The 14,581-nt window shown below is 39.9% G+C and overlaps 1 protein-coding gene across 1 annotated transcript; it reads left to right on the top strand.

Moving 5' to 3' along the window:
• Positions 1 to 5,546: 5,546 nt before the first annotated feature.
• Positions 5,547 to 13,736, top strand: atad1a (ATPase family AAA domain containing 1a). The gene is made up of 10 exons (XM_080851977.1): positions 5,547 to 5,771; positions 5,972 to 6,207; positions 6,480 to 6,578; positions 6,684 to 6,804; positions 7,041 to 7,241; positions 7,385 to 7,491; positions 10,385 to 10,474; positions 10,866 to 10,916; positions 12,595 to 12,767; positions 12,893 to 13,736. Exons 2-10 carry the CDS (start codon positions 6,037 to 6,039, stop codon positions 13,014 to 13,016), a joined length of 1,137 nt encoding a protein of 378 aa, XP_080708103.1. The 5' UTR covers positions 5,547 to 5,771; positions 5,972 to 6,036; the 3' UTR covers positions 13,017 to 13,736.
• The last annotated feature ends 845 nt before the right edge of the window (positions 13,737 to 14,581 follow it).

Raw genomic sequence — 14,581 nt, 5'->3', positions numbered from 1 at the left:
TTCACACCGGCTTTGTGACATAATCAGGTTTGATAGAGGCTTGATTTAGTCAGGGTGGATGAGACTGACTGTTGAATCCATGCATTTAGTTTTGGGATCATGGCTTAATACTATTTCACAATAAATGTTTTATGAAACTCCACTAATTTTCATTTAGCAGCAACACAGAAGAGTAGAGCATACAGAGACACAGAGCAGAATGTGGAGGGCAGTTCTGTCAAGTTTATTGACGGTGGACCAAAATAAAGCCCCAGGTGTGGATCATAACTGTCAGTTCTGCTTCCCCAGACTGGACTAATGGATCGGGCATCAAACTTGTTTTCCGTTCGCCAAGAACTATGTCAGAGGGTGTCACCATGTGATGTGGATAGGGTTTATAACTCACTGCACATCTCCCACTTGTCCTCTAACGTTTGAATAACAGATCAGAGCAAAGCAGTCAAATGAACCTGTTACATTACTGTTGAATGAACCTCTCCTTATTCCAGTCAAATGACAATGTAAACATACAGTACTGGAACCATTGTGTGGCTAGCTAGCATAAATCAACCTTCAGACACACATGCAGTGGAGGCCTGGTGCTTCTTCCATAACATCACATCCATTACATTTGTCTGCACAGTGGCAGCAGTCCAAGACAATATGGAGCCTGAATGTTCTCATAACGTGATTGGTTACACACCATATTTCGGTGGGTTGACTGCACCATGTTGCCGGTATAATTATACCATTTCCCTTGTTTATTGCCCACCTCAGAGCCCTTCATGTTGTATATGTATTCTGTATTTGTGTAATGTGCCTTTCACATAGCACTAAACAGTTTACAATCTGTTCAGAGGAAGACACTGCATACATAACTCTGTGCATTGCCAATATCTGAACATTACGCAAACATAAGTAGTCTTTCTCACATACTAATGGGACCATTGAGTATACTGCTTTGAAATGCTTTCAGTCTGGTTTTGTGGATTGTTGGGTACCTTGTGACACCTTTGATATTTGAGACATGCCTTATGGGCTCCACTCTCCATCAAACTAAACTGGCAGACTTTGAAATATAAGTGTGCTTAGTCAAGAACTATCACACATGAGACCATCGGTGAAGCAATTATCATCAATACATTACCATGAAATAGACTGTAGACATTTAAAGCAGCAGTAAGGAGTTTTGGATGAATACTAGCAATCTAACCACGGAAAAGGCATGCAAAAACCATATACACAACAGCATAGTTAAATTCATAAACAGCTTGTTTTCCACTATATAGTTGTCTTACAAAGATGGAGTCAGTGAGCAGGTAAAAAGAATAAGCTTGCACAAAAAGTGAAAGGAGTCTTTGACCAGACAGAATGGCCTAATTGGTTCATTTCTATCATTCTCACCAGAACTTGGTTATGTCTTTTTTTTATTCAGGAAAAGGTTCTTACTAGTGTTTTAAAAGTAGTCACCTCCTCCATAGTCTGGATTTATGGCACCCTAAAATAATACTTCCCTCTGAATTGAGTGGACATACTAGATTAAATGTCATTTTATTCTGTCAAGGGGAGCTGTGTGAGTATGCGGATATGTAATGTTATCCTTTTTTAAGTTTATGACACTCCTCAGTAGGTATATTGCTGAGGGCTGGCCCAGATCTTTGATTGGGAAATTGAGACAGATTGGAAGCTAATCTAAAGCTTGACTCAAAACAATCAGAAATGTGTCCAGATTACATTTGAAAAATGGGTCTGTGAGAGGCACTGAGTTTTTCTTAACACTTTTCTTAATCATTACCTAACATCTTTGCAAGATATTGCCAATTAACCTGATTCTTCAGAAAACACATTGTGGCGATTTTTTTGTGTGTTTTTTTTTTGATGCTTGTAATGTATGTAGAACAGAGTCTCATCCTAGTTTACCATGTGTCGAAGTCCAAGCTTGAGTCCCTACATGTCTCTCCAATAGTGATTATGGATTAAGTCCAGCGCACATTTAGTTGACCAGATCACTGTGATCCGATCACCATATCACCTATTGTAAATCAAAAATGTACACAAAAGCAAAACAACAAAAGACCCACTAAAGTTATTTACCGAATATGTTGAAGGCTGCTCTTTAGAAGAAAGATCTGACAGTGTGCGAGAGTTGTATATATGTTATGAAGTATAAAATATAAGATTTATGATGTGTGTATGTGTGAGATGCATGACATATGCGTGTAGGTGTGTGTAGGGGTGTGTGTGTGTGTGTGTGTGTGTGTGTGTGTGTGTGTGTGTGTGTGTGTGTGTGTGTGTGTGTGTGTGTGTGTGTGTGTGTGTGTGTGTCTGTGTGTGTGTGTTTGTGTGTGTGTGTGTGTGTGTGTGTGTGTGTGTGTGTGTGTGTGTGTGTGTGTGTGTGTGTGTGTGTGTGTGTGTGTGTGAGTGAGTGAGTGATCTTTCATCCTCCATATGTGGATGAGCCCTAGGGCACCAAATATGTGTCTGCTGTTGGAGTAGCAATGAATCCAAAGACATACTGCGCTGTCCATGGTGCTGAAGTGTTTTTTTTTTATGCGAATTTACTTGATAGGAATTATCATCGGTTTTTACTGGTGTACTGATAATACTAATAAAGATTGGTGGCAGGCTGACTATGTTTCTGTAATTTATAGCAAAAGCTCTTTATTAAGTTTGCTGCTTATCACAAGCTATCTCATGTTGAAATATTTAGTATTACATTTGATGTATTTTAGTCCTCCACAATAAATTATAACAAACTACTGATCTTTCAAGAAGATGAGATCCAATAAAAATCCTTTTTACAAATTTGAAAAGTAGAAAAACTAATTGAGGCATTTTAAAGCGGGGCCATTGTCATGTGTCATTTTCTATACACATGTTTTATGAACTGTTGTTTTAACGCATCTATGTGAGACTTCCCTCGAATAAATCCTGCATGAACCATTTGCTGCTCCAAGACGCAAACACATCGGTCATCCACCCTCACGCACCCTGAGCTTGGCAGGTATATTACCCTTTTCTGTGCTGATTTAGAGCATAATTAAGTTGTTGTGTGTTATGCTTAGGTCAGCATGCACAGCAATGCCTGCCTTTGCTATAAATACTACACATTTAACAGTAGCTAGTTCTCTCATGGCCTCTAAGGGGTAAATATGGCATACTAGAACCATTATTCATATTAAAAACTATTTATAGTGCACTTTCAGTAAAGGGTCATCAACTCAATGACATTCATATGACCTCATTCACACTACAACTTTATTCTGGATGTGAATGGATGTTTTTTGCCTCTGAATTTTAGGCTTTATTTTCTCATTCTCAGACAGCACATACAACATTTCATTGAAACCAATGTTCTCCAAATGTATTCACAGTATAGTTGACTTCTACGGTTGACTCTACGTCAGCATAGGTTTAGGATGCTTTTAAACAATAGATTTTTATAGAAATTGGGATTCTGTCAATATTAACACCAGTACTGATGTGTTTCATCACAGTCATGCAGTATAATTAAGGTTACTCCTCAAGGTTTTCAGGGTACAATTGTTTCTTCAAAATAAATTATAATAAACTACCGAAATTGGCTTATATAAATGGGCCCACTTGACAGCGAATTCCCGAGCTGCTTTTTGTTGCCAGTTTGCCTTTGCCTTGAGGCACAGAGTTAGCCCTATCTTTAGAAAATGCCCTCGTCAAAGATTGAAAAGAGAGTGGTAGGGCTTCTGTCAGATCAATTCTCCCAGAAGTCACATTGTTGCTACTTCACTCAACAGAGCTGAAAATCAAAGAAGCTATAAATGTGTTTAATTCCTTTTGGAAAGAGGGTTTTTTTGAGGAAAGGTGTGAGATGTTGGTGAAAAATATGAAATCCTTTTTTCTTCATTGTTTCCATGACACTTACAGGTATGTGCAGGACACTGTGCTGTTTAGTAAAATAAAGGTGGTAGATATAATCTACAGTCAACAAATCATAGTATACATCTTTAAATGAAAATAAAATGAATAAAGTGAAATGAAGGCATCATACAATGTATGGTAAATTGAATGTTTCCTGAATATTGTTTTGTATAATGCATCATCATTAATCCAGTTGAGCAAGTGCATGCAGAATGAAATTTACGTGGGAGCCTTTTCATCTCTTCCTGGGCTATGGGCTATCTGTCACCCTCGTCTGTTTGTGTACGGTTTTCATTGACTAATCATTTATTGACTGCCATACTTGAGGAAAAATCAAATATATGCAGGCTCTGCTTTGTCTCCCTCTAAGGACGTGTCATGGTTAGCATGATGGCAGATTAAGCATTCCAAATCTTGGTCCAGGCTTGTCGCCAAGGAGCAGGTCTGGTCTGTCTGATAGCGAGGATGTCCTTTTCTACCACCCTTACAAACCATTCCTCAGCTGTATCTGAGAGTTGATGGTTTATCAGATGAATGTAAATATATGCTGAGCAAAGGAGGCACTGCAGCATGAGCTAAATGCAAATCCTTTGAGTGGAAAATGGTTCAGTGTGATATTGCTTCCGTGGAGATGGTGATCATCCAATTTCACATGAATTCACTGGAAATTGATAATATTATTTTAGTCCAACAATTCGTTTCAAGAAAATATCCTTCCACATACAACTATCACATTTATAACATGTACTTTTATGCCTATACTTAATTGATGAATGTGTTATTTGTATAACCAAAACAAAAATAACCGTCACATTATAATGTGACGGTATAAAAAATAAGTATAAGTATACACTGTGTATTGTGTGTTAAGAAACGCTGCTTGCATGATATAAACAATACATGTGCACGTTTCACATTTAATACAGAATCATACCATAATCTGCTGATCTGCACATTCATTAATGTAAATCTGGATTAGGTTGCATTGTCACTGTAAGTATATGTACTGGAGGCCTGAAAAAAAGTCTGATGTTGCACTTGTTCCCCAGTTGTCAGTAGAGATTTTCTTACTTAATCCAGAATGCCACCATGTGGTGTCTTGGTGGAATAGAGGAACCCATCCTGTTCAGTATTTAGATCCTTCTTTAATGTTTTCTCCTTCATCTGCTGTTCATTTGTGTTGTACATGTCTTCACTTGGAAGTCGCTTTGAATAGAAGCCAAGAGCATATGTAAATGTTGAATTAATATAGTGGCATCTCAGACACTCCACCCTATGCCAGCTGTTCTCACTAATTTAGCCTACACATGCATCAAAGTACACACTGCTCCTACGTGAAGAACGTTCAGTTGCATATGAGCTTATGCAGATGTTGATGTTATTCAATTGTTAGTAATTAGCTTAATTTAACACCTGTTTCCGGTTATGATCTCTCCCTTATTTGTTAAATTAATTCTCAAGTTAAACAAATAAACTTTGGAATTACAATTATTGTTGATATCAACAATGCATGATGTTTTCTGTTTAAAATAAATATTTGACCATGTCAAATGTGTCAATTGTCACTTGTCAGAACAATCGCAAGATTGGTTGAGGTCGGAACTCTTGATAGAACCAATCTTGTTTCTGGTCGGATAACGTACAATGGTAACACAAGGTGAGATGCGACATGTAGCAAGCACATAGCGAACTACCTACTTGGCAAGCTAATGTTTAATTTTCTTAGCAATTTAATTTTCCACAATCTAACTTGCGTGCTAATGAGCGTGCACGTAACGTTCCTGGATTCGGCCTAACTTATTAGTAAAATTGATGCTTCGGGTCTTTTCATCCTGAAGTTGGCTTTGATTGTGAACGGTTTAGCTATCTGACAGCTTGGTACAGTTAGCTGGAAGGTAAATATTTCTGTGGTTCTAAACTTTGCCAGCTAGTACGTTTCTTGTCACGCAATGCTAAGAACGTTTCGGGTTATATAATACTAATCTCTGTTGTAAATTAACAGTAACGTTAACGTTATTGTTTTGAAATTACCTATGACATTATCAGCCTAGCCTTTGCTGTCAGATTATTGTCAACTATGCATTTTTGTTCACAGAGAAGGTCGATGTTGGTTCCTTAATATCGCCATTTTCCTCAATGAGCTGACATCAGCGACTGAGGATGTTCAGGGACATTCCCCGGGATGCGCTTCTGCGCCCCCTGACTCGGAATGAAGTGGTCGGCATGCTGTTGAGACTTACGATATTTGGTGCTGCAACGTACTACAGTATCAAATGGGTGGTGGATGCCTTGGACCCCACAACCAAATCAAAGATGCGGGCCAAAAAAAGGGTAACTGTTGTGTCCCTCGAACATGTTTTTTTATTATTATTATTAAATGGTGAATGGAAGTGACTATTGCTTTTCTTTGAAAGGAAACCTTAAAACATTGTATGCCATTATATCCCTTGCTGGTTAGCCAGAGAGCCTATTTTCTGTCATGCTTTGGCCAGACTGCATCATGTATTTTTTATAATACTGGTAGTTATGGTTCCTAAACATGCAGGTTCTCCCACTGGACAGGCAAGTAATCCATCACTTGTCTTTCTGTCTCTATCCTGCAGGCAGAGCAGCTGCTGAAACAGCTTGGAGTGGAAGGTGTTACTTTGAATGAATATGAGATGAGCATTGCCACTCAGCTTGTGGATCCACGCAGCATGAAGGTAAGCCTATGTTCACTATTTATATCAGTGCATGTGATTTGCACAATGTCACATCAAATGGAATGGTACATATCGCTGTCAGGGTAATACATGTGGTCTTTTAAGGTGACGTGGAAAGATATCGCTGGTCTTAATGAGGTCATCAATGAGCTGCAGGACACAGTGATATTACCTTTTCAAAAACGCCACCTCTTTGCAGGATCCAAACTTTTTCAGCCACCCAGAGGTTTGTGAGAGCCACAGTTTTTGTCCAGTGCTTGGTAACCTTAAACCCTGATGAAGTGTTAGATAAACTGCCATTAAGAGGCATGTTATGGCAGCATTAAACATAATGGTTCGCTTCTCTTTGTGCTTTGAAAGCTGCCACTCAGTGGAGAAACAAGAGAAAAGAACAACCCTTAAATCAAACAAAAATTCCTCCAGGTGGAATCCAAAAATAACATTTTCCTACCTTTGTTGCAGGCGTGTTGTTGTATGGGCCTCCGGGATGTGGGAAAACATTAATAGCCAAGGCAACTGCCAAAGCCTCAGGGTGTCAATTCATCAACTTGCAAGCTTCCACGTTGACAGACAAGTGGTACGGTGAATCGCAGAAGCTCACCGCTGCTGTTTTCTCATTGGCTGTAAAAATCCAGCCTTGTATTATATTCATTGATGAAATAGGTGAGATTGTATTTACATATTCTGATTATTATTGCTTCTTAATAACAGTTTGTGCAGAATGACATAGAACCACATGCAGTGATTCCTCAAGATATGTCACTTGTATATGATATGGCTTCTCTTGTTTCTGTCCAATTATTTAGATTCCTTTCTGCGAAACCGGTCCTGTCTGGACCATGAGGCCACAGCCATGATGAAGGCCCAGTTTATGAGCCTCTGGGATGGTCTGGAGACTGGAACTGACATCCAGGTACCTTACGAACATGCACTTGATTATATCATTGCTTCTCTCCAGAATCGGTACATTAGAGTCATAAAAGGACTCTTTGGCCAGGTCTCAATGGGGTTTTAGACGGGTTAAGCTGAATAAGACTTATTTTCCAGGCTATGTCCTACACTACGCATATATCTCTGTCTGTCTATGTCCCACAGCCATGATTCTGGCTAAATACATGTATTGCAGGTCATACAGTTTTCACAATTGTAGATCATAGAATGCATTTCACTCCTTCAGTCTGGAAAATGGATTTGCATCAGCATATTCAGAATTGTTCCTGTTTGGACAGAGTTGTTCAAATTTAAGAAAAACTTACAATCCTACCTTTTAAACAGTGTTCCTACAGTTCCTACTTTTAAATTGTACTCTTAAACTGCAAGGCAAACTTCCATGTTAATATTCTTGGCCCTAATTTAATTGACGGGCAGCTAGTAATGAGCAAAGTTCCTTGCACATGAACTAAAGCGGTCATGTGGGAGCATTGCGCTGCCCACCCATGTTTACGCTTAGGATCTTGCTCATGGTATTATCAAAAGGTTTTTGTCAAGTTTTTTAGCTTTAGTTCAGGCACGGCAGACTTTGCTCATTGCCAGTTGCATCGTTGTCTTGATGTACCCGAGCAACTCCTGTTCAAATCCTCTAGTCCTAAATAATGCCTCTGTTTTGAAGTAAAAGAAGTAATGTCCTTTTCAACTGTCTTATCAGCTCCCCAGGCCTTTCCCGAGGCGACACAAAAATGCCCATATGGTTCTCAGAGATAGCCATAAAGTAAACAAGCCACACTGTCTGTCCTATGCCTTAGATTAGAGTTCCCTGCTTCACCAATGTACCATCTGTGTCATTCATCTCTCTGTACCTCATGACTGCCTGAATTATGCTGACTAGTTGAATCATCCTGATTAATTAGGCTAACTTTACAGTCAGTCACTTCCTGAGTTTAGGCATGGGTGGCGCTGTCACTGTGAATTTGTTCTGGCTGGGGAAAAAGGTCAGGATGATCTAGTAATACCGTTCTAATCAGCTGTTAACACTCTGGCCTGCACTCGTGATTGTAAAGAATTTCAAGCCTACCTACTAGTTAGTTATCTTAGTCAGAAAACACTATAAAAATGAGTTTGAGTTGATCAGTTGATGTATTTATAGCCTGAAAAGTCAGAATGTTTAAATAAGAGAGTAAATATTGCTCTCCTACAACAAAATGGTTTATGTTGTACACTGAATGAGCCCTTCTTATCCACACGGAGAGTGGGTCCTCAGCGCCATGTTTCTACAGTAGCCCAAAATGAACAAACCATAGCACTGAGTTTAGAGAGGGCCTTTCATGTTTTTTTGGCAACTAACGGCTTGGAAATGGAGAGGTGACTGAGGAGCTCGTTGCAATCTGCAACCTCGTCACTAGATGCCACTAAATCCTACACAATGCACCTTTTAAAATATACATGTTTGTGCACATATTAAATAGGGATGCACGATAATATCGGCACAACATCGGTATCGGCAGATATCGGCTTCAAAACGTAATTATCGGTATCTGCAGATATGAAAAATTCCTGCCGATATTCCTGGCCGATAAGTTGACGTGTAAATTATGCGCACGCAAAGCAAATGTTTATGAGCGTCGGCTGTGTGGCAGTACTTCACAGTATCAGAGGATGATGACAAAATGCCTATTTGTCAGAAAACTTTTCAGGAGAAGGAGGAGGAGATGCATCTTGGCCATAATGTAGGTTGCATGCATAGACGCTTTACAACCTGCTTTATTACCTGCTTTATTACCTTTTACAAGTTACGGAGTTAGCTAGACAACACTAGCTTGTTAGCTTGCATGCTACGTGACACTAGAGAAGTTGATGATACCTCATTTCACGGGATGTGAAACGTTATGTCACAAGCCCACGCTATCTGTACATGGCTTACTTTTGCATATATGGAATTTATACAGCTAACTTGGCAATAATGTTACATAGATTAGTCTAGAAATCCTAGAAGGGACGTTATTAAACTGTAAGTCAGTTAACCAAGGTTAGCTTGCCAAGTTAGCTTGCATGCTACGTGACACCAGAGAAGTTGAAGATGCCTCATTTGACGCGACGTGAAACGTTATGTCACGAGCCCACGCTATCTGTACATGGCTTACTTTGCCATTTATGGAATTTATACAGCTAATTTAGCAATAACGTTACATAGATTAGTCTAGAAATCCTACAAGGGACGTTATTAAACTGTAAGTCAGTTAACCAATGTTAGCTTGCCAAGTAAGCCAAGCTGCATTTCCAGAGTGTAGTTGTTCAAGTTCAAGGAGGTACTGTTCAAAATTTGTTCAAATTGTGACGTGAAAATATAAATAAATCTGCCATATTTGAAACCATTCATTCAGTTTCATGAGTGAATGTCTATGTCTAAAATGATACAAATCAAGTCTGTAATGTCCTGTATTTACAGCAATACCCTAGCATAATATCAGATTAATTCTAGTACAGGAGAGACTTTTCAATAATTAAAAAGCTGAGATGTATATATCGGTATCAGCATCGGCAATTGGCCAAAATGAGCTTGTAAATATCGGCATATCGGATATCGGCTAAAATTCAATATCGTGCATCCCTAATATTTAAATTTTAACATGATAAAAAGATGCAAATCTACCCTTTCTCTGGATTGATTAACTTACATTTTCACCAATACCGATAAAGAAAGTATTCAAATTTAAATAGCACGATAACCAGGCATTTTTTAAACTGAAGTCAAGTGTTAAACCTTAACACCATTACATCTATAATATAAAATGCTAGCCACCGAGTCCCACTAACCTATACCCTGCAAATGTCAGAAACTGAGCTGTAAACCTGAACTGGCTTCCCCTCAGGTGATGGTGATGGGTGCCACGAACAGGCCACAGGATCTTGACCCAGCCATCCTGCGCAGGATGCCCACAACCTTTCAAGTCGGTTTGCCGGTGAGCAATGCAACATTTGTTTTTATTTTAATCATAACATATTTTGAAAGAAAAGTTACAGTGTGCCTCTTCTGGTGAGGATAATATTTAACACAAAATCCATCAAAAACTACTTTTAATAAACAGATGAAAACAACACTTAAGGTTATACAAGAATAAGGCATGCAGATACACTCAGATAATTGTAAGGCAGAACATACAACATTTAGTGGATCCTGGTAGGTTCAGTGAGATATTGTAGCACACAGCCTAAGCATGTTAGCTTCAAAACATCATGCTATGATTGCCTGTCAACTGCCTGGTGTTGAAAAGCAGCTCCTGTGACAGATCCTCACTGATGTATGACGATGACGGTATCATGCCTCACAGTATCTCTCGGATGTCTTTGCAGAATCAGATCCAGAGACATGACATTCTGAAGCTGATCCTCTCTGGGGAGAATGTGAGTAGGCCCTGTACTCTGATCACATGCTACTCTAGTCAGATTGCCAACTGAAGAGTGTGTGTGTGGGGGGGGGGGGGGGGGCTGGTAGTTACCGGTTGTAAGGGGAATTATACAAGGTGTTGTACGCTAAAGTAAACAGAGACTTGCTCAAATGGTTTCTGATTTGTGTTCGTAAGGGGATTCTCTTGGTTGTTAGTGCAGAGCTGAACATTACAAGTGAACAGTTTTCTTACCAAAACATCTTGAAACGTTATGTGTGCTCCACCCCCACTCCTCTTAAGGCACAATGCATGAATGGCAAGTGAAGCATTTTAATTCTGGGACTCTAAGCAAATCACTGTGCTGTACTCTATATGTCTGAATTGTCACTTAGCACCTTGGTTTTAGGTATCCTGGATTTCTGGACCATTCCAAAATCTTGTCTGCTGTCCTTCCTTTTTTTTAAAGAGATTAAACGTCTTTATATGTTACATGCAAATCATTTAAGAAATACAAACCGGTTTCACAGTTCTCAGATTTGTTCTAGAAAATACTACAATAAGTTTGTGGTTAAAATTGACTATGCTGCAGCAGTTCTTTTGTAAAGGGAAACATCGTGTTTTATCTCTGAGCCTGCCAGTGGCGAAAACAAGCGGTTCACTTTGACACAGATGCTTGCCCCATGGGATAACATTGTATAGTTGTTTTGCCGTTTCTGTTTATAGCCTTTTAACTCAATATGGAACTGATTTCTTTTGTTAATTGTCCTTAGTAAAAGTTTGGACCCAAATAGACCCAAAGTTTCCTTTTAATGACAACCTTACAGCTCAATATACTAAGAAGGTCATTCAGCCATGCAACATTACATGAATTCTGGAGGGCTTGTCTGTGTAGTTTCTACAGCATTAAGATAAACGTGTCCCAAATTAGACTCTCTTTCCTGCAGGCCAGCCACTCAGCAGTTTTCACCCGCACTAAACCTGCCCATCCGTATTTTAGAGGGAGAGGGGAAAAAAAACAGTGAGAGAGTGTTCTCTACAATTAAAGGAAATGGCACCAGTAAAGGCAGTTTGTGTGTAGTCTGCACTCACACTGTGTCATGAAATAAGTTCGATTTTTGTGTACACAAAGGAAAACGAGTCTTGCATAGCAAGCTAGCATAGACCCTGTATTGCTTAGCTCTCTAGCGAGCTAATAAACACAATATTTATGACACACGTAATATATTTTATTCAATAGATTGAATAAAATAGATTATGGTCTTTCATTTACAATCCCCATTTCAAAGTCCAAAAGAAACTTCCAACACAAAACAAGACCCAAAGATAGCCAATGCCATGCTAACAAACTACACAATACAGTGTATCTAGTTCAAGTCAGGTCAAGTGGGTATCACACAAACAAATACGATTTAAAACAATCATGGAGGAAGAGATGTACTACAAATAAAAAGTTAGCTATTTTCTCATTCCCAGAGAAATCAAAATTTCTAGAGTTGTGAACATGTATGTTGAGCGTTATAGGGATGTGTCTTGATGTTAGAAACTATGTTGTATGTTGGAATTTCCAATATTGTGCATTCCTAGTAAACTTTTGATGTATGGTAGCAATCCATGTCTTACTGAGAGAAAGGTCACCGTTTAGGCCACGGAGACACACCACCCGCATTCTGATGCTCTGGCGCTCTTGTCTTCAGCTGAGCAATGCCATCAATCTTAAGGAGATCGCTGATAAGACACATGGCTACTCGGGCAGCGACCTGCGGGAATTGTGCAGGGATGCGGCCATGTACCGCGTCAGGGACTACGTCCGCAAGCAGCAGATGAAGCAGATCGCCAAGCAGTTGCAGGCGGACGACGAGGATGAAGAGTATGTCTTATTGTTTGTGTGTGTGTGTGTGAATGAGTCTGTGTATGAGTATCAAAAGTGTGTGCATACTTATTGTCTATGCTTCCTCACTCCCTGATGTTGCGTGATGTTCTGTCTCTTGTCAGGCCTGTGGGGACGCGACTGAGGCCCGTGACACAGCTGGACATGCTTTTTGGTCTGGACAAAATGAACGAGTCCAACCAGGTCACTATCAAGCCCAGCAGTCTTAAAGAGTCGCCCCTGGACTGACCTCTGCAGTCACTGGCTCATCAGCATACTGAGCCCACGTCTCCCCTCGGCCTGTATCTGACTGGTTTAGCACTCGACACATGGCCCTGTTCTGTTGCCCGTACACATTTGAACCCCATACCCTGTTTATTGTATGTCCACTGGCTGGCCCACTTAAATGGTTTTTAAGGCATAAAAAGCAGGATGATGAAACTTTTCTGGGGGACACATTTAAACTGTGAACGTGTTTAGAACAAACAGTAGTTTGCCATTGAATGTCTGCATGTCTACAGCACTGTTTAAATACAGCCGTGGCATTAAAAGTTGCTGTAAGCGATATTGCTTAGGATACCTAAAGTACTTGTTTGACAGGCAGAAACAGGTACTCAGAGGACAAAAGTGCCTCTAGGACTTTCCTGGGCGCCAAAAGGAAATGCACACACAAAGTTCAAAATACTTTATTTGTCATCGTCACAAAAACAACAAGACAGACGAGGCAGCATCAGCAACAAGAAGTCTCTTCAGAGGCGCACACATCCCTGAGGATTAGTTTGCACCTGGACCACATGCTGAAGGAAGTGGGTTGACTGCTGCAAAGGCCAAGTCTTGTGGAAGTTACCAAACATGCTAATATCACTTACAGCAACGTTAAAAGCCAACTGTGTTAATGTCATATCACTCGGGCATCCCAACATGTTGTCATAGTATGTGTTTGTCTATTTATTAAAAGGTGATGTACCATACTTATTTATGGGTGGTTGTTAACTAAATGACACATCAAAATTGAAGTTAGTAGATAAGGACAAGAAAGCCATGTTTTTTCAGCACCAAGGAGGAAACTAGCCCAGAAATGAAGCCTATATTTTTACTCATGAATCATAAATATTAATGTGTCATTGGTTTCCTCAGTCAGCTCTAATGCGTTAAGCAGATTGTGAGCTCACAGCAGTTGTCAGAATTACACAGCTGTACATATGGACTTATTCCTCCCAAAATGTCCTACTCTTTCAGATGTCATATGCCTGCCGGCAACTTGCACACTGTCCAAGGTAGTTGTTTGTGCCATTTCTTCAATATTTTGGATTAGTTTAGGATGCTAATTAAGTATCTGACATGCTCCTCTGCTCCCTGTCAGGGCCAAGCTGCGCTACAATCCCTGCTCCCTTCCCTGCTGCCATTTTTTTTTTCCCCCTCTTCTCAGAGGCCATCTCCCTAAGATCACCCGTTAAACAATAATGGGCCATGCCTGGCTAATCATACCATGCACCACAAACATTGAACACAGGAGGGCAGTATTGTGCCTTCTATATGCACATGGTTGAGGTGCATTTAAAAAAAGAAAGGCCTGCTGTTCCAGGGAAAGTATCATAAAGGAACATTTGATGTTGTGCAGGGTGAACTGCCTTGTCTAATGCAATAGGCCTATGTCCCTAGAAGCCCCTCTTTCCAGGTGGGCTCCATTGTGACTAAACTCTACAGGGGGATGTCTAGGCACCTTTATCGCAATGTGGCAATGTACGTTTGCCAAAGAAGAGATTGGTGCTGAAAGAAAAATGTTTGACTTCTAAACGTTTCCTCTTAACTAA

Source organism: Sprattus sprattus, assembly GCF_963457725.1.
Source record: "Sprattus sprattus genome assembly, chromosome: 15".
Taxonomy (NCBI): Eukaryota; Metazoa; Chordata; class Actinopteri; order Clupeiformes; family Clupeidae; genus Sprattus; species Sprattus sprattus.
Note: the sequence above shows the minus strand (reverse complement) of the source record. Positions and strands in the feature narration are given on the sequence as shown.

Coding starts and splice junctions, on each gene's coding strand:
- atad1a (XM_080851977.1), top strand. CDS start 6,037: ATGTTCAGGGACATTCCCCGGGATGCGCTTCTGCGCCCCCTGACTCGG. Junction 6,579..6,683: donor TGGATCCACGCAGCATGAAG/GTAAGCCTATGT, acceptor TGGTCTTTTAAG/GTGACGTGGAAAGATATCGC. Junction 7,492..10,384: donor AGACTGGAACTGACATCCAG/GTACCTTACGAA, acceptor GCTTCCCCTCAG/GTGATGGTGATGGGTGCCAC.